The sequence below is a fragment of the Euwallacea fornicatus genome, chromosome 12 (genome assembly GCF_040115645.1).
Source record: "Euwallacea fornicatus isolate EFF26 chromosome 12, ASM4011564v1, whole genome shotgun sequence".
NCBI classification, from domain to species: Eukaryota; Metazoa; Arthropoda; class Insecta; order Coleoptera; family Curculionidae; genus Euwallacea; species Euwallacea fornicatus.
In genome coordinates, this window is record NC_089552.1 from 92,010 (window position 1) to 111,403 (window position 19,394).

The following is a 19,394-nucleotide window of genomic DNA, read 5'->3' on the forward strand; positions in this document are numbered from 1 at the left end:
ATACAAAAATGTATTAAAACTCATCTGTGAATATTTCGTTTCTTTTTCTAAATTTCGAAAAAATATTATATAAAAATATTGCTTAATTTTTTAAGGTCTATGTCGTGTTAAAAGGGAAACCCCTACTTATGTTACACCCGGTATAATCGCAGAATTCTTTGTGGTAATTAAATAAAATTGATCGCATTTCATAATTTTTGGTAAATCGGTAATTTACTGGTGAGGGATTAATTTATTATCATTTGCAAAATTCTGTAATATCCGATAAGCGAGTTCTTAATTTCTCAGTCACGGGCCTAGATCAATGGTGAACTACATGACAGTAAACGTTGAATGAACCATAGATATCTTACAGACGTATAGTATTATGGAAAAATTCCTAGCACAGCATTGCCGAAGAAAGAAGAGAAAGTTGCATATAAAATCAAAATAAGGGAGAAACAAATATCATTGGTAGATTGTTGGGTGTCACAGTGATGTGAAATTATATTCTTACTGTTTTCATCAGAATGCAGAAAATTGATTTATGATTTTATGTGTAATGTGTATTTGGATGTTAATCTTTGAGTGAGTATGAACATTAATGTTTTTTAAATTTAAATTTCTTCGAAATTTTATGGAAGTGCTTAGTTGATGTAGTAATTTCATTTGTAGATAATACACTGAATGTTAATGTAGAAAATATGAGAAATCATACACTAAAGAGAATGCATTGACCTTCCTTCGATAGTTGTACTTTCTTCGCATCAATCTTTCTTACCGTACATGTTACGTAATTACTTTCGATTTAGGTACTAATATACTTACTTGATTTCCAAATGCTTTCCCTTTTACATAACATTCCGTACAATAATATTAATCTCATCAATTCCTAGCGTACTGGACCTTTTGGCTTTTTAATACGTTTCTGAATAAGCATCTGGTCTAATAAAAAAAAAAAACATTTTTCTTCTATAAATTTGACTTTATTCATCAACATATTCTCATTCAAGAGTGAAATGTTTATTCCAACGCTCCTCTAACTTTTCCATCCTTTTTTTGTAGAATGATTTGTCTTTGCATTTAAAATAAGCTTCAGTTTCCGAAACCATTTCTTCATTTAAGTGAAATTTTTTTCCGTGGAGCGTCTCTTTGATGTCTGTAAACATCCAGCAGTCGCTGGGGACCAGATTTGGAGAGTACGGTAGGTGAGAAAGTAATTCGAAACGTAATTGATTTGTTGTAACCATCGTTTTCATCGACTTGTGACATGGGGCATTGCCTTGGTGGAACAGAATTTTTCTTCTTTAGCATGTGAAGCTTTTTTTTTTCTTGATTTCTATATCCAATAGAATCAATAATACCATGGAATATATCTATTGTTAGTTTTATCTTTCTCAAGATAGTTGATTAATAAAATCCCATGTGCGTTTTAAAATGCGGATACCATAATTTTTTCAATTGACTTTTGAGTTATTGGTTGCTTTGAATAACTTTCACCGAATACTATACATGCAGCTGATGATCTTCGTGATTCAAATTTTTGATCGTTAATCCATGTTATATCTATTGTCACTTACCCACGCAAGAAATCGTTTTTACACACAAACACACACACACACACATAATTTTTATTGAACGATGTGTTAAATACTTATATCATCAATGATTATTATAAAATTAGCAAAAATATTCTCCTTTATTTCAGTAATGTTTTGGTTCGCGCTACCCTTCTTATTAACCATACTGACTTTACTAGCCTATCTTGATACAAGGAAACCGAAAAACTTCCCTCCTGGCCCTAAATGGTACCCTCTGATAGGGTGCACTTTGGAAGTGATCAGAACCAGGAAGAAATTTGAAGGGCTATATGAGGCGACTGCCCAAATGTGCCTCAAATACGGACCTGTTCTTGGACTGAAAGTATTGGATTTTATAACAATGAAATTTATGTAAAATTATATTTTTGCATAGATAGGAAGGGAACCTGTAGTGATCATGTATGGGCCTGCTGAAATAAAGGAAATGTCCATGTCGGAAGACTTGCTGGGCAGGCCCCTGGGGTCGTATTTTAATATGCGGACCTGGAATAAACGGCTTGGTCGGTGTTTAAAAAGATATTAGAGTATATTCCAAAAACATCTATTGTAGGTATAATTTTAACAGATCGAGAATTTTGGCAAGAGCAAAAGAAATTTGTTTTAAGACACCTCAAGGAATTTGGCTACGGCACGGGAAATATGTCGGAATTGATACAAGAAGAGACTTTTCATTTATTAAACTCCATTGAAAAATCTATGGGAGAGAAAGGTTTTCAAATTTTCATTTAAGCAACATAACATACACATTTTAATTACTAGATTTCACAATTTTCAACATGGAGTCATTGTTCAGTGTAAGTGTCCTGAATTCCCTGTGGTTGATGCTGGCCGGAGTTAGATATTCCCCCGAACAATCTGAAATGAAAAAATTGCAAAGAATTATGTCTGATTTGTTTAAGGTTATCCATATGATTGGAGCGCCTTTCAGGTTAGTTTAATATCCTTCCTTAACTCCGGAATTAACATCTTATATAGTTACTTCCCAATACTGAAGTACGTGGCTCCGGAGCTTTCGGGATATAAAGCTTATGTTGAAACTCACTGTCTAATATGGGACTTTTTGAAAAAAGAGCTGGAACAACATAAGAAAACTCATGATCCTGAAAACCCTAGGGATTTGATGGATTTGTATTTGAATGTGCTTTATTCACCGGATCACGGTAGGTATATGTTAGTAAAAAGAGTTGTTTGTTACTATAAAGATGTCCAGGAGAGTCATTTTCGGAAGAACAGCTCTTGGCAATATGTCTGGATATGTTCATGGCAGGCTCAGAGACTACCAACAATTCTACCAGCTTTGGGTTCCTGTATTTGATTTTAAATCCAGAAGTTCAGAAAAAAACCCAGGAGGAGATAGATAGTGTTTTGGGTGGAAGAGCTCCTCGACTGAGTGATAGACCTAAGTACATTACAAGTTTTATGATAACTCATTGTTTAATGTATATTTTACAGCATGCCTTATACTGAGGCCGTAGTCATGGAAGCTCTCCGAATGTTTGGCCTTAGAGCCTTCTCAGTGCCTCATAGAGCACTTAGAGATACATATGTTGGAGGATATTTTATACCAAAGGTAATTTATGCACCTTAATCAATATTAATTTTTAAGTCATTGAATTCTTCTGGATTTTAGGATACTCTGGTAGTTGCCAATTATCATGGTAGTATGATGGGCCCAAACTGTGGTTTTACCGACCCAGAAAAGTTCGATCCAGAACGTTATATCGTTGATAGAAAGGTGACAATACCAGAACATTTTATACCCTTTGGAATTGGGAAACGAAGGTGATATCGAAAATGTTGTAAATGATTACATAATTTTTTTTTATCAATAGGTGTATGGGAGATTCTCTTGCGAAGGCAAATATATTCATGTTTATAACTGCAATTCTCCAGAAATACGATGTGAAAGTAGTGCCCGAAAGTCCTCCAGATATGAGAGTTGTGGATGGAGTTACCCCAGCGCCTGTGCATTATAAAGCCAAGTTTATAAGAAGACAATTGTAGGAAATAAAAAACATATGTACAGGGTGTACCATTGAAATCTTTGCAAAAGATACATTTTAAACTAATATTAAATTAAGCCAGGTGCAAAGTTTTGTACGGCCCGCGTTGTATACATTAGCTATAAATTTGTTTTTTTATTTCACTTTCTCACGGCCAGAACTTTTAAATTCTGGATGAGAAAAAAAAACACATAATCATTAGGTATTAATTCAAACAATTTATTTAGAATATCGCAGGTCTCGAAACAATAAAAACACGGAGTAAACGAAACACAAAGATAATATAACAACACAACCGTTGTGAAAATAACTAAATACTCAAACAATTCTCTTAATATCTAGATAATGCGGGGAGGAAATGATTAAATTATGCGCGTAAACTCATTGGACCTACAAACGCCACTGTTATGTAGTACAAATAAATGACGTGCATTGATATGATTTTTTTAATTAGGAAAATTTGACACACATTTAGAGCTGATACTCATCATTGACACTTCTTTAATATGTATGTAACTTAAAACTCCAAAAATATACTGCCTACATATGTATGTATGTACGTGTAAATACAACAATTAGCGAGTGCCTTAGTGCCTATAATTTTGTATTCTATGTGTCTAAAACTGGCTCATACATGATTATGTTTTATGTATACGAAACAATATTGTCTCCATAATAATAGTATTAATAATAATAGTACATGTATTTGATTAACAATTTTTCCTTTCTTCAATTCAGTTAGATTAACGTTTAGTATAAATTTCTCAATTCCTTTCTGTTATACATAGGTTGATTTCACAGCTTTATACCTGTATATATTATACACAAACAACCCGTAAGCTTTACAGTTTTGTATTAGAGACTAATGAAAAAATATTCAATATAAACTGTAACAAACAGTCTCAAAACAATCGAGTTTAGATATTTACATAGTTCCTTAAAATACCAACGTTTGTAAATAACCATTTACCTACAAATTCTTTTATATAACGAGGACATCACTTTTTCAGTCAGCAGTTAAGTATACACACAGAGAATCGATACAATATGAAAATATCGTCAGATTTGTTCTTGTTTGTCTGACACAAAGTATGAATAATGTAACAATTTTTATTAAGTCTCCATACACGTTTACACATACTATTTATGGATACAAAACACGCGTTACTTCTCGCATGTTCTTATGCTCATATCGATGTTTTATTGAAAAAGCTCAGTAGTTTTGATTTCAAATTCTACTGTTCTTTGAACGTTACTCAAAGGCTTAAAATTGCAAAGCAAATGGCCCCCAAAAAATACATTTAGACTACATTAACATTACCATTTCTACACAGATCTATTATAGTCTCTGTAGTTACCATTAAAATCTATTTGCTACAAAAACTCAACAAAATCATAACTAACTAAGGGGTTTCGATAATTATCACAGACTTGTCGAAGGGTATTCGAGGTGGGAATAGAAGAATGACTGATGGGCTGAATGTTATCTCGAGGCCAGTTCATCTTGAATGTGTATCTGGAAAAAATGGATAATTTTTACTTAGAAGATTATTTTTTAAAATATGTTAAGATAATTACGACCAGGAGAAAACACTTTTTAAAGCGGGTTATCTCTACCAAGGGCACGTTTACTGTGTATTTAAAGGGTTAAGCACTTAAAATAATTATTTGCTCTAAAAGGAAATGTCCGTAAAATGAATCGTTGGAATTGTGAGGATTTAAACGATCGCATTTATTTCATCCCTGTCACTCTGGGTACACTTGAGCGTTTATACATTTTAAATAAAGTTCCCGTCCATCGTAGGAAATTAGCCAAATTATTGATTATTTCGAACATTGGGATGTAACGTAAAAACTTACCTCACTAAGGATTGCCCAGTTCTCGCTATCAGAATGCACGTGAAGTCTCAATGCTTGAATCCTCCCTAAACTACCATCTACAGCCCCTTTAGCGACCCCGGCACTATCAAATTTACCTTAAAGAAAAGATTAACATAGTGATAAAGACATTGCGATTTATTATCAATTATCAGCTTAACGAAAAGCAGATCAGAAATATGAAAGTATATTATTTTAAGCTAATTCAATTGAGCGCGATATTCATATCTGATGTTATTCGCTCTGAAATGACCCATAAAGTGAGCAATATATTTTGAAAACTTATTTCTGATCCATGTAACGCTTTATTTAAGCAGTAAATGCTTGTACCATGTGCTGGCAAATTATACAATAGTTGTATCTAAAAATACGCCCTATGTATAATTTTACCACCGCCAGCATCCAGTGTCACAAGTAGACATTAAAATATGCTATTTACTTCAAACATTAATAAGCACGCCGATGGGTCCAAGATTTTTTCGGTGCAGTTAGTAGTGAACATCACAACGACCCAAAAGGTGCGCATAGCCGAACGATGAAAGTGGATCCGGAATTGATGTTCGAATGTCTCATTTACATCAACGCCTTCTATTATCCAGTATTCGCTTCAGCAGAGTTCATTATGGTGATTGCGAAGTATCAAAGTATAAGGGAAACCCCCAATATAGAACAGGATGGGGCTATTTGTTTTGCCAGACTTATTGCCGAGATATTGAAAATATTAGTGTTTTACAGATGGAGAGAGAGGAGAAGAAGTGAGTCGAATGATTTGCGTTTCATAATAAATGATATTAAAAAACTTGAAGGGGGGCATTGATTAACCTTTTTGTTATTTACCATTAAACATCTGATAGTTAGATAACAAGTTATTTCAATGCCTACTTGAGGTATTTTTACTGATTAAAATGAAAATGAATTTGACACTTTAATGTTGTCAGATTTTGAAGTTTTCCTTGCAGATATTTTTTGGGAATTTGAATTTCATATTATTCTCTTTTTTTGCAGAAACAGTGACAGCCTTCGCGTTACTAATGACTTTTGTATCTGTTGGAACTGTGATTTATACATTTGGATATCAGAATCCCGCTTTGAAGCTGGAAAAAGTGTTGGGATCTCTGACTATAATGCTAACGACCACCGAAATCGTTTTCGGATTTCTTTTTTTTATGCCTTGTTTTAAGAAGGTGGATTATTATTAATAATAAAGAGATAATATTACTAAGTTTAAGTTGGTATAAACTAAATTTCTAAAATTTTTTAAAATAACATATTTTTCGGTCAGATTGAATGCAAAAAGTCATGAAAATTGCCCTAAATAAAAATTTTTATATCTAAGAAATAAATTTTGGAAATTATCAGGATATTTTTAACTGCTGTTTTCCGTTGGTATTGACTGGCTTTGATCTTAAATTATCCCTAGATACATGAATAAGAAACTCAAAATATTGGAAATCGAGTTTGATAGAATATTATGAAAAAGGTATCAACGTAACTAGTATTTCAAAAATTACAGGATATAGGGCGATTTCTTTTATCATCTTAAACCGTATGGTCACATAAATTGTCGAAATTATTTGGTTTAATATGTGTGTTGATTTTTCAATATTCAAATAAGTTGGAACCTATGGACTTACCAATTATAACGAATCCATCGTTTGTCATATTTGATGCTAAAGTTAAACTTGGAGTGCTCGGCATATCCAAAGGCAGAACCTCGATTGTGGTATTGTAAAACTTATCCGATGGATGTTCTGCGTTGCCACTTTTGATAAGATAGCTGAAAATAATCACGAATATTCTTTTTTTTTCAGGAATTAATCTACCAAATTTATTGCCCACCTTTTGATTAGAATCGGAGAGTTAAATTTAAAAACTAATTGATCTCCAGGCTGCGGAAGCAGACCCCAGAAAAATGTCTCGCCTAAATACGCTCTCCTCAGGGTATATTGTTTATAGTGTTTGATTCCGGATGTGATTTCAGCTTCGGGGTTGCTGTGCGGGAAGAAGAGGGGAACTTTGCCAAACTGTTTGTCCTGAAGAAGTCACAATTTTGACAATTTTTAAGTAAAAACGAGAATCTAAGGTAACACTATGAAATGAATTCTGAAAGCATGTATCCAAAACATAAAGATAACTTTTCAAAATTTAGCAATAACGTGATCCTTTGACAAATGACGTCCTTACAAACCTATTTTATAGCAACATAAGAGAATGAGAATGTACATTTTTTCGGTTGAAAATGGAAAAAGAATTCACAGTCTCATACGTTCCTATGGACGAGGTCACTCTAATTTTTTAGAATTCTTTTAAACGACGTTTTTGTCCAAGTCCTTTGTGCATTCTTAGAAGGCTTCTTTCATAAGGCTTTTCGAAAAATTTCGAGAATTAATTAACTAATTGAAGCTTCTGAGAGCATTTCCGTTGAAGCGTAATGAATAGCCACCGTCAGAAAGGTTTTGTCCCTTTTTTCCCAAAAAACACGGCCTTACTGTGAATTACGTTCCCAGTACTAATTAACTGAGTTAAATTTGGAAAAGACTTACCTTCAATTTCTGAACTTTTCCTTTTAAAGATGAATGGGTCCCGATATGTTGAAACAACGATGGTTTATAGTGAATCCACTTTTTTGCCTTTTCCCTTTTACACACATCCTGAAACAAGGAAACAGTTGCTCTTTATTATAGTCTCCTCGTTTAATATCGTATTAGTATAGTTAGATAGAGCATGCAATAAAATTACATCAGAACCTGACTGTGCAACTTGAAGATCTTCAAGTCCAAATTGCACTTTCCGACCGTAATTGCGATTTATTGCGGAGCTTTTACGGCCTTTTGGGCAGCGCAGTTACCCCACGATATGGTAATCTTGAAGTTTACGGCCATAATAACGAGAAACACGCTCAAAGAGGCCTTACATATTCCATGTACATATATTACATATATTTCTAGGTACTTATGCGATTTGGCGGAAGATAATCATATGAATCATTACGCATTGTGCGCCGCTTTTACCGTTTGTCCGTTGAACCCAAAATCATGCTGCTTTCATTAATAATACACGTAACGGTGTTGAATTTTGTTTATTGCCTAATTTTGCATTCCAAATTAATCTTTTATATCTTACGGCTATTTTTCTTGGTCGGTCAATTATACCACAGTGAAATATGTGCTTCGAGCATCGCGGAAGTCATTCGGCCATGTACACACCAATCTGTTCTTAGAAGCGATATTCGTTTTTAGTTATTTAATGAATCAATCTAATTTCAACTCGTTGCCTGCCAAGTTGTGATTTACACGTATATGTACACGAAATTGTCCTTTAAGTCCATTATTAGAGGGGCAAAAGCCTATTTTGTAATAGTGACCCTTCGTGGCGACACTTTCTCATTATTCAAGCTCGCTTGGTGTAATATCGTTAATTTTAAGCCACGACACTTTAATTCAACTTTTAGCTATTATTATACCTAGTTCACTTCCAATTTTAGTAACTTAATGGAATTTTACACATTTGATCCCGTATTTATCATAATTAGGGGTTCTGGTAGTGTTTGCTAATGATATGAAAGATTATCCTTTATGACCTGCATCGTCAAATATTTGTCACTATGGTATTCACTCTGTGCACGATTTTAAGGGTAACCTAACCAATTACACAACAAATTACCAACCCATTAGAATCTTAATGAGTTAATTTTGGTTTTAAATTCGAAAATGAAATATAACTCGGCTTTTAAAAAGGCCTTAAATTTTTAAAGAAACAATAAATAATTGCATGAAAAATGAGTCATGGAATTGATGATAAACTGAGATTTTGCTAAGGAACAGCGGGTAAAACTTACATTATTTTTCTCATAATTGCAAACTTTTGTATAGAGCAGATGATCGAGCAGCCAATCCACCGGTTTATCGTTATAGAACATTTGGAAGAAAGTAATCAACCAAGGCAGTTCTGCGCTCTTAAACATTTTTCCTGAAAAGAAAAATACATACATATTTCATTTAACAGGATGCAAAGAGAATTTCTGGAAAGCATGCAAAACGAACCGAACCATTGTAAGTCTATTGCACAAGGAAAAAGAAAACGAAATATCTGCGATCCAATATTTTATTTACTCCCGTTTTCCCCCGGAGGACTAGCCAGCATTGTGTGACGCCGAACGCCACTAAAACTGAATATGAAATTGGGAAAATCCATTAAAATTTGAAATCCAGACTGTTTCCAAGAAAACTTTTAACTAGGATCGTTGAATAATAGAGTTGAACCGCGTGTTTTGTCGTATATAAAAGTGCAATTTCGACAAAGAGATGACCTGGAGATAACCATTTTTTGTTTATTTGAGAGACTGCGGGTACTTAACAGAATGTTTAAAACAAAGAATTTTAACTTCCGTATTTCCCTAATGTAGTGGTAATTTCATGGCCATTGTTTTTGGCGTAATAGACTTCATTAAATATTGCATGCGACGATCTATCAAATTGTATTCTTCAATAGGACATCAAGTTTTAGATTGAAGACAATTAAGCGGGTCTTACCGATAAATCCCAACTGGCAGAAGTCTAAAACGAACCAAGCTTCCTTTTTCGACGTTTTTTCTATGGCGAAATTCTTCATTTCGGTTATGTACTGAGGTTTGGCAAGGATGTCGTCTTCAAGTTGCACATAAAAGGTCCCTAAAATTACCTATAAAGACATGGAGAATTACATTATCAGGGAATGATACCTTTGGGCTGGGCATAGGACATTAAATAGGCAAAGTCCAGATTTTGTTTGGAACGCCATCTTACTCGTTCCGGAGAATCTCCTAGGGTCAACCGCAATTTATCGAAATCTGGATAGTAACTGGATGAGGGTGACACTACCTCTATTAATCCAGCTTCGACGTAAGTTGGAAATCTATAAATAAATTTGTTCCATTTTGATTCTAAACGGTAGTGCGTGCTCACCTAAATTCTATTTCTTTGGCAACTTGAAGGATATACTCTATGTCAGTCTGAAACGCATAAAAAGTGTTAAATTGGTTTCATTTTAGCTGAGGACAAAAACTCACTTCTGCAATAAAAACTACAATAAGAGAATCGTTGGCTTCTTCGATTGTCATTCCATCGATCAAGTTTTGTAGAGTATCCATAAGGTAACTTTGCTTTTCCCTTTTTACAGTTGGAACTCCTAGAACTACTGAAACACCGGTTCGTCCTTTGGATAGTAGATAAGCAAGTCTGAGAAAGAATTTTTATTATACTGCAGCACTTAGAAATTGAGATGCATAGTAATTATTCACTACGCTCCATCCATCCGTTTTCAATTTTTTACTTCAACTTATGAGTGAATCAATCATCCCAAAAGCACTTAGATTGATTTTCGGTAATCGAATCTTCAGGTAAATTTTGAGTTTACCATAATAAAGACAGTGGGATTTTGAACAAACCCGGTTATAATCACTTCAAGTCTTTTGTTATTGTTGTCCCCTTTGAGCTAGCAAAGATAAGTTTTCAATTTTTCATGTAGCACTTTTTCTCAAAACGATTTTGCGTTTTAGCAATGTCTCAACATGCGAGAACCAAATTTTGAAAATACAGTTCAATCGCGTTAGTGTGAACACGCGTTAATATGAATTGCTTGGTCACGTGAATTCGAAATTATTTACATTGAACGGCGTATAGTGTGAACAACGTACACTTTCGATTATGTGAACAAGTAAATTTATTACGTTTCTATCTCAGTTTTTGCCTGTTTAGCACTGCGGGAAGTCCTTTTTTGTGTTTCTTGAAGTATTTTGCGTGTCATGTGTGTATGAGTAGTCAGTTGTAAATATAAATGTATATATATCAGAAGCAAATATAGTCCTGGCGAATGGTCACCAGCAATACCACTTAGAACTAAAGGCGGAATGATTTTCATCAAAATCTTGATGCCCGATGTTACTCCTTTATTGTAACTAATGGATCAAGGCATTTTGAAGCTCATTAAATAGTATTATTGAAAACAGTTTGCTTAGTTCTGTTTTAACATCAGAAAAAGCAATGGCAGGAGCTCTGAAGAATATTTTATTAAAAGAGGCAATCCTCCATTTGTTTGCGGCATGGAATAAATTAAATGCAGGAGTTATTGAAAAATACTGCATTTAGGATATAATAAATTTGCTAAAGAAAATTGCTCCACTAAGTTAATGCACACCGGGATTACATATTTTCCAGAAACCTACTGGTATAACATAATTATAAACTGTAATTCTAGACAGAATATAGTGTTGCAGATGCGGAAAATCGGACTAAAGATGAGGCAGCAGTTGTTGGTCTTAATAACGTATCCTCAAATGAAAGTGGCAATGAAAATGAAAATAGTCCACATATTGAAAAAATAAGCTATTCCGACGTCGTTAAGGTATAAAATATGGCCATAGAATAGGCGAGTGGAAATTCAATAAATATAAGCGAAAAAATTACACTTAAAAGGATTCTCGAACCAGGAGTGATGACTAAAATTTCTCAAAAAATATCCAGAAAAAAATTACTGATTTCTTTCATCTTGGAACTGTATAATTTGATTTGGTGTTTATCAATAAATTTAATTTAATTACACCCTCCTTTCTATGAACACCCTCGTTAGTACAGATTACCCTCGGCTTTTTTGTGTTCACACTATCGTCATTGAACTGTGTATATATATTTCTTTCTGTTGACATTTTTCATTGACTCTTTGTGGGCTTAGTGGTAGAAATAAAAGATGATGTTGAAGACAATAAGTCAATAAGCAACTCCTATTAATAGCTTTGCATATGTGCAATGTCAGGCATCTATTTCAACTATTTCCCTCGCATTTTTCAATACTTTTCCTTTCTTTCGTCATCTGTTAAACTAGTGACAGTTATTGTTTCATTTGATGTATTCAACGTTGTTTAAGATAATTGGCAATTAAACGTCGGCTTGTGTTTTCGCAAAAATCAGCAATTTGGTGATTAACGGGTGTCTATTGCAATCTAAAGTGATAACAAATCACAAACGAACGTACCCAAATTAAAAGGTTGGAATTTGAATTTAACATTTTACTGGGTATTACTAAGGCAGTTTTGACATTAAACTACCTAAAAAACAACAGAGATTTTCAGATTTCTAAAATTTCTAACTTGATGATTATCTACGCCGTAATTGTTATATTTTTGCCCTAAGATCCGCAATAGCAATTTTAAAGCTATAATTTCAACTAGTTTCAAAGCATGTGTATTTCAGCACAAAAACCGTGATTCGAAATATCATGCAAAAAGACTGTTTTTCCAGGAATACTGTGTATAGTAATTAACGTTTTTCGTCCCTTATTTACGTGCCCCTCGCTAAAAATTGAGAAGCGACCTTCACTCTCCAGAGACTACCGAAAAAATCAAAATTTACTTACTTTTTAAAATTCAATTACTCACCTCAAACTAGAAGGATCGTCCAGCAAATGAGGCAAAAAATGATACGAACTAGGCATCCTCAAACTAACGGGCGGATTCAAACCCTGAGCAGCTGCCATCCCCGACATGTTTTTGATGAGCTGTTTCACCTCAGGCCTCAAATCGGGGCCCGTAGAACCCATCAAGAAAGTAGTGGTGTTCTCCCCACCGCTAGGAGCGAAAGAAATGAGGTCTATATGTTCGGTCAGTCTTCTAAGGTCCTCTTGACGCGTTCTGTACATCGAATCGAGGTACTGAAGCTTAACTTGGAGTTCTGCAATCCGTTGGATAAGGAATTGCTCCGAAGAGACGTCTGAAAAAGAAATTCTATTAACATAGTAAACGGCACGTTTTTCGCAGTGCAGTTTAAATTTAGTTGTCATTGCTCTAGAACTGAGCATCAGTAATAAGCTTTTGAATTTTGAAAATTCTCAACTTGACGACCGATTGCACGCCACGACGCGTTTGAAAGAAAAACTATTGTGATATAGCGAAATTTTGCCAGAGTTACATGTGCAATTCGCAAGAAATATCCGGGATGTGCGCTTGAGGCAAATAAAAGCCTGAACTAACTTTTTCGCCTTTTTGCCACTCAAGCAATTCCATCCGCTTTACATTGATTTTGAAATGGGGATTTTTTATAGGAGAATTGTCTCTTTGTGGTAATGGAAAAAAATTCTACTTGCATGTATTCAAACTGGTCTCGATTTAAAACAATGATTTCACTAGTTGTGTCCGTTCCATAGGTACATGTGGGTGTTTATGCGAATTCTTCCGCTTATTTCTAACATAACGGTTATTTCTACTTTTTAGGTTTACGTATATCTTCGAATATAACAAGGACTCGGCGGCGTAAAAGTGTTACGATGTGTGCAATGGCCTGCACGAAAAATAACGTACATAATTAACGAAGTATCTTGCTGAATATTCGTATTGTTTTAATTACAAAAAAGCATGCATCTGCGTGCCGTTACTCGGTATATGTAGATATAACTGAAACCTCACCTACATATTCAATTTAAGAGAATTAATATTGTATGCCTTGTTAGGTGGAATTTAATGACGTGTTATTTGCGGCGTGGGTAAATACTCTGTCGCCTTACTGATCTTCCGCCAGATGGTAATAAATATTTAATTAAAATTTCACCTACTTTGAAAAGAGCTTGGTCATCACGGGTGAATAGGATAGTTGCAAACAACGGCACCAAAACCAATCGCAATTTTTGGGCCGAAAAGTTAATGCTTAAAAACTAACAACCTCAATATTCAGAAGCAGTAATCCATGTAAATGCGGCTTTAAGACTTCCAAAGTGGCCTTCACGGCCCATTTACGCGTCTAATAAACCTTCTGTAGCACAGTAATTTTGTCTCTCTTTGGAAATAATAATAATGCCACGTTTAAGTAGACCAATAAACGATGTGCGCCACTGCAGAATGTATACATAACTAATTGCATTAAAATATGATCATCTTATAATATGGGATGGTTAAAGCATGTAAACTGTGCTATTACATACGGGTAGGTATACGTTTCGAGTTATGCTAATATTGACGGTAAGAATATGCGAATGGTAGGAAAGCAAACAATTAACAAGTGTGTTAAACCGTCAATGGCCATAGAACTCAAGATTGTGGATAGAAGCGCATTTAAATACCGCTTTTTTGATTATCGTTAATTTGGGTTCAAAATTTTTTCGAAAAATGGTCGTGACGTTTTTTAAATTTCACGCTATTAAATACGAAGTGCGATTACTCACACTATCACATCCTCCATGTTCATTTATAGTAAATGTCAAAAGTCAAGTGTCAGAAATTTCTTCAAAGATTTATCATCCAAATTTCCTCGCCATTAATTACCAAAATCGTTACATTAAACAACGTTTCATAGTAAGAATGTGCGTGACATCGATACCGAACTAAAAAAACATTGCTGTTCTTCATGCTACACCAAAAACCGGTTTTAAAATATTTTAAAATGTTGCAAGATGTGTGATAGAATAATTAACTTGACCAATGTAAGTAGTAAGTAATCTAGTATTAGGTAATCTATTGGCAAACGTGCTGAATATTATTATTAATTGTTGAACTAGATTCTGAGATATTTGAGATTCTCTGAGGTGATTAAATCAGAACCAAGGCTCGAAATTAGTCTAGTTTGAAGGCGCAATTATATATATTAATTCCCACAGGCTTATATATAATACGGAAGAATAATTATAATTATCTCAGTTTGCAAAATGTGTGCGAAGCATCCATTTGAGAGTAGTTTTATCATGCTATCGGTAATAGAAAGAATTTCACTTTGAGCTACAAAATGAAAATTTGCATTTACTTGTTTGTTTATTGGGACATGAACAGGGCATACATTTTGTCGTTGGTACTGGTGGTACTGCTGTGGCGATCTAATGTTACGACCACAATAATTGCCAAATGCCGTTATTCGCATACTCGCATTTTCAATTATTGTGTACACGACCTATGATTGCATCATTGATTAATGATCGTTTGCAGGTAAACTGTAAATGCGTTAGCGTAAATTACTTCTTATTAAAGTTTGCAAGAACCTTAAGTCCGGTAGGGCATAGAATTAAAACTCATGCATGTGCACTTTGGTGTGTACTTTGGTAATAATCACGTTCGCCTGCGGTACTTGCCTAAAACGTTTTCCCCTTCGAAATCATACGGAACATAAGGAAAAATTATCAGATTGGTTGGTCAAACATTTTGATTTTTAACATAAATATATAAATATATAATATATGAACGGAAAAATGTTATTAAAATCGAACATTTATCTGCTGCATTGCCTGTTATCGAGATAAAAATGTTTTTATAACCTCTAGCCAAACTCATGGTCATTTGTACCAGAAGTGAGAATTGTTTGCCAACCTATGACAAATAGTATGATAATGGGAACACCAATAATTACTTTGTTTAATAAAAATTGTATATTTACGTGCTGACCTTTCATGTTCTCAAGGATCGATTTTACCGAATTCTTTAGTTTTTTTTTAAGTTTTTGCGAGTTTTAAAGAAGTTCTTAAAGTATCTCGGAAATTTAGCATTCTTTTGCCTTGCTTTTTCTTCAATTCGTCTTTGGTGTTCGTTGCACGTATTCTCAGTGTTATATAGAGAATCATAAGGATCTTGTGAAAATGTGGGAGCGTCTTTAGGATGGTGTTGTTACACACAAAGCAATTTCGAAAAAGTTTTACGTTCGTTTAAAAATTTCGGATATTTCAGAATCATTCTTGCCGAGAGAACGTGCAATAAACGTTTTAAATCTTATCCTTCGTAATGATTTCCTAGCTAACGTTCGACCTCACAGCAAACTTCCTAGAGAACTTTGAGCCATCTGATGTTCCTTCATTCCGTCTGCCCGAATCCACAGTCCAACCCCATAAGGAAAATATCTACTCCAAGCATCTATATCTGCCTTATTAACATTCAAAACGATGAAATTTTAATTAGCCAAGTATAATATTGACATTTTAGGTAGTTAATCACAAGAAAGAGAAATCATTGTCACAATTATTACACCTCAAAGAACGAGAACGAGCTGAGATGATTTCCAACAAAATATTTTAATTCAATTAGTTTCATTCAGGTTAAAATTTTACTCAAATACACCTAAACCCATTGAACCCATCGGATGTGAAGAATTACCGGAAGTACCCGGACGTGCGGTATTTGTTAATATAGAAAGTCCGATATAAGAAGGAAAGATCTATGAATATAGTTTAACGTGAAACACAATTCAAACGAAACAAGAAACTTCACACTTGCTTCAGGACTTGCGGCAACTTAATTACCTCACTGAAAGTCCCACTTTAGGAATAGCCTTTGAAACGACCTAGAAAACCAAACCACTTAAACTTCAGAACTTCATCGTTCTGGTTTATTAACTTGAGAACACAGAACGACAGGGAACTCTGAAAGTTTTAATTGAAAATTTATCACAAAATCAGTCGTGTCTGCAATTTATAAGCCATGTTAGGTAATAGGGCCATAAAATACGTTGTACGTAGGTGCGTATTATAGCAAAGTTGACAATTTATATCCTAGATTTATGACTGTGAGTAATGCTTGTTTATGTGCATTGGAAAAGTATTATAGGGGCGAAAGAGGTGCAATGTTTTCTGATTAGTTGGTAGGCAAAAATATCAAATTGTTCAAAATATCACTTTGGATTTGATGGTAATTTGTTAGTAAGAAATAGTAGGTATTCCTGCCCCGCGCCTTCTTGAATTACTACTTCTTCCGCTAGCTCGTTCTTGTTTGATGATTTTAAGATCTTTATCGTCCATGTTCATCATGTTTAGAACTGACATTAATTTATTATCTTTAATAGATCTGAGTATCAGTCTTGCAACAATCTGTGCTATAGTCACAGTAAATTTCGAGATGTAAACTGTTTTATGTTCCTGTCGTTCTACACTGACTCGATAGTCAACACTTTTTGAAACTTTCATGTGAAGATCGATTTTGCAATACTTTTTTGCTGGATTCAAGGCAAGACTTTATTTCTTAAGATCATTATGGGTATAGTGGCAGTAAGGGGGTGACAGGTATAGTATAAGGAGGAATAAAGTACTAATACAGAGAACTGCGCAGAATACTTGTTTACCATAATTGGTTTATTATAATATTTTATTATGACAATACATTTTTTCGGCCTGATTAGTCATGTACATACGTATATTACGAAAGCATCATCGCGTATTATACGTATTTTAAGTGTTAAAAAGAGGATATATCACGTCACCTACACATCCTTGCACGGTACTACAGAATATGTAATTTTGATTAACTAAATGGACTCTCTATTTTTAAGCTCTATCAAATATCGAACGAAATTTTTCATATAAATATGTGTATTTCAACAACAGCTCAAACATTTCAACAAACTCTCTTCTACCTGAGTTTCCAAGAATTGCCAACGTCCTGGAAAGTCCTCATTTGGTGCATAGGATAATGTGGTTAGACTATGTCTTGGAGATTTTAGTATTCCACAAAGTCTAAGTCGTCGAAAATTTGTCAAAATCGAATGGTAAGTTGGGAAAACGGGTTTTCTTTGCTGAAGCAACGCTGGAGGTCGCGTTTATGTAGTGAATGCAAGAAATGTGTATATGTACGATTTAAACAGTATTGAAAATAAACCATAAACTAGTAGTCAAATTAATATACCACCACCCACAGGCCTTCGAATTATACAACGTAATTTGTGGCATCTATATGGTTTCGGAGGAAATGTAAGAACTGTTACTGCACTGTTTCGGCTTGGAGCCAGGAATGATTATTTTTTAATTTCCTTTTAAATCAAACACTGTGTTTTTTATCACAAGATAACTCTTTTTACAAATAAAGCTTGATGCATACTGAGAGGGATTTATTACAAATCTTCATAATTTTTAAATCAATAATTTCCAAAACCATGGAAACATTGTAGAAAGACGGGCCCTAACACTTCCCGCCAACAACCACCACCAAATTTAAATAAGTGTGGCTTTATTCTACGGAAATTATAATTCTAAAATTTTGTATCAAAGATTAATCCGTTTCGAAATCCTCTACACGCACCTAATGGTCTGTGCCCATTGCGTTGCGAATCACACGGTATATCGATGACCAATGTGCTAAAACTACTTAAGAATGTATCTTTAAATGGGGTAAATCTTAACTATGTCTTGATTTGTATGCAATGTGGCTTACCAGGGACCGAAAACAATACGAAGAAACAAAAGGGCACGAACACCACAAAACCCAATACCAAGAAACAATGCCGTCTTCTCAATGGAGACATCGGTAAATTCATGGTCTTATCGGAACAATTATCACGAACGTTTGAACATTTCTTCGCGAACCATATTCGCAAAGTTCATGTCAGCATTTTCCACTCCATCAGTGTCATTCGCAGCAGCCGCTAACAACAATAAAAAGCTCTTGGAACGATTGTAAACAAAACGTTCTGGTAGTCAACAACTCATAACGAAGCTAATTACGCGAGTCTACACATTTTAAGCCATTAACACCTGCTTAGTAAAAAAATCAGCTCAATAGCCTTTTCGCCGTTGTTAAGATTTAGACAAGAGTTTATGGCCCCTCCCATAATAGCACATTGTTAGGCGGACAAAAACAAAAACAGAATAGTGTGTAGAATGAAGAAAACTGAACTTTTCTTTCACCGCTTGCCGAAGGCCGGGCGTATCTAGGACGCTTAAAGGTCAGTAGATAAACGGACAAATAAAAGGCTATTTGGGGAATCAGCTGTTTTACCGGTAAGCGGATTTACACTCGCGACATTTAAGAGGAAGCGATGTCGGGATGAGGTAAACGAACCCAACCAATACCTCCAACACCGCTATGCGACTAAACTAAACGAAGGAATAGCAGCGAAAAGCTTATATAAGAGGCGCACCGTGTTGCCGTTGTTCCATTTGGAATTTCCTGACATGCACAAGGTCGCCATTGTAGGCAACTCACCATTTTTCATATTGTGAAACC

The 19,394-nt window shown here is 34.5% G+C and overlaps 4 protein-coding genes across 12 annotated transcripts in view; 3 read left to right on the forward strand and 1 right to left on the reverse strand.

Moving 5' to 3' along the window:
* On the forward strand, positions 1-4,280 carry Cyp303a1 (Probable cytochrome P450 303a1). 5 transcript variants are annotated; one of them, XM_066288261.1, is made up of 10 exons: positions 1-567; positions 1,688-1,902; positions 1,958-2,080; positions 2,131-2,289; positions 2,340-2,508; positions 2,556-2,740; positions 2,791-2,983; positions 3,033-3,150; positions 3,211-3,362; positions 3,413-4,280. In XM_066288261.1, the coding sequence occupies exons 3-10, from the start codon at positions 1,978-1,980 to the stop codon at positions 3,582-3,584; spliced, it is 1,251 nt and encodes a 416-aa protein (XP_066144358.1). In that variant the 5' UTR covers positions 1-567; positions 1,688-1,902; positions 1,958-1,977; the 3' UTR covers positions 3,585-4,280. The 5 variants fall into 5 exon arrangements, with proteins under 5 accessions (XP_066144358.1, XP_066144359.1, XP_066144357.1 ...); XM_066288262.1 differs by having other exon boundaries at positions 1,962-2,080; XM_066288260.1 differs by having other exon boundaries at positions 1,739-1,902; positions 1,954-2,080.
* Mgat4a (alpha-1,3-mannosyl-glycoprotein 4-beta-N-acetylglucosaminyltransferase a) lies at positions 3,782-19,252 on the reverse strand. 2 transcript variants are annotated; one of them, XM_066288256.1, is made up of 12 exons: positions 18,603-19,252; positions 12,873-13,203; positions 10,509-10,677; positions 10,405-10,451; positions 10,182-10,354; positions 9,994-10,131; positions 9,300-9,430; positions 8,005-8,112; positions 7,301-7,494; positions 7,096-7,238; positions 5,444-5,559; positions 3,782-5,099 (listed from the first exon to the last, which is right to left on the reverse strand). In XM_066288256.1, the coding sequence occupies exons 1-12, from the start codon at positions 18,703-18,705 to the stop codon at positions 5,067-5,069; spliced, it is 1,686 nt and encodes a 561-aa protein (XP_066144353.1). In that variant the 5' UTR covers positions 18,706-19,252; the 3' UTR covers positions 3,782-5,066. The 2 variants fall into 2 exon arrangements, with proteins under 2 accessions (XP_066144353.1, XP_066144354.1); XM_066288257.1 differs by lacking the exon at positions 18,603-19,252 and adding an exon at positions 14,042-14,668.
* LOC136342448 (uncharacterized) lies at positions 5,916-6,778 on the forward strand. Its single transcript, XM_066288280.1, has 2 exons — positions 5,916-6,216; positions 6,467-6,778. The coding sequence occupies exons 1-2, from the start codon at positions 5,997-5,999 to the stop codon at positions 6,658-6,660; spliced, it is 414 nt and encodes a 137-aa protein (XP_066144377.1). The 5' UTR covers positions 5,916-5,996; the 3' UTR covers positions 6,661-6,778.
* Positions 14,750-19,394, forward strand: part of LOC136342432 (probable 3',5'-cyclic phosphodiesterase pde-5) — a 14,356-nt gene continuing 9,711 nt past the window's right edge. For 2 of the 4 annotated variants that reach the window (XM_066288229.1, XM_066288230.1), the window contains exon 1: positions 14,750-14,905. The gene's annotated coding sequence lies outside the window, so the exon portion shown is untranslated. The remainder of the gene's footprint in view (positions 14,906-19,394) is intronic. The other 2 variants (XM_066288236.1, XM_066288238.1) reach the window with 1 other exon arrangement.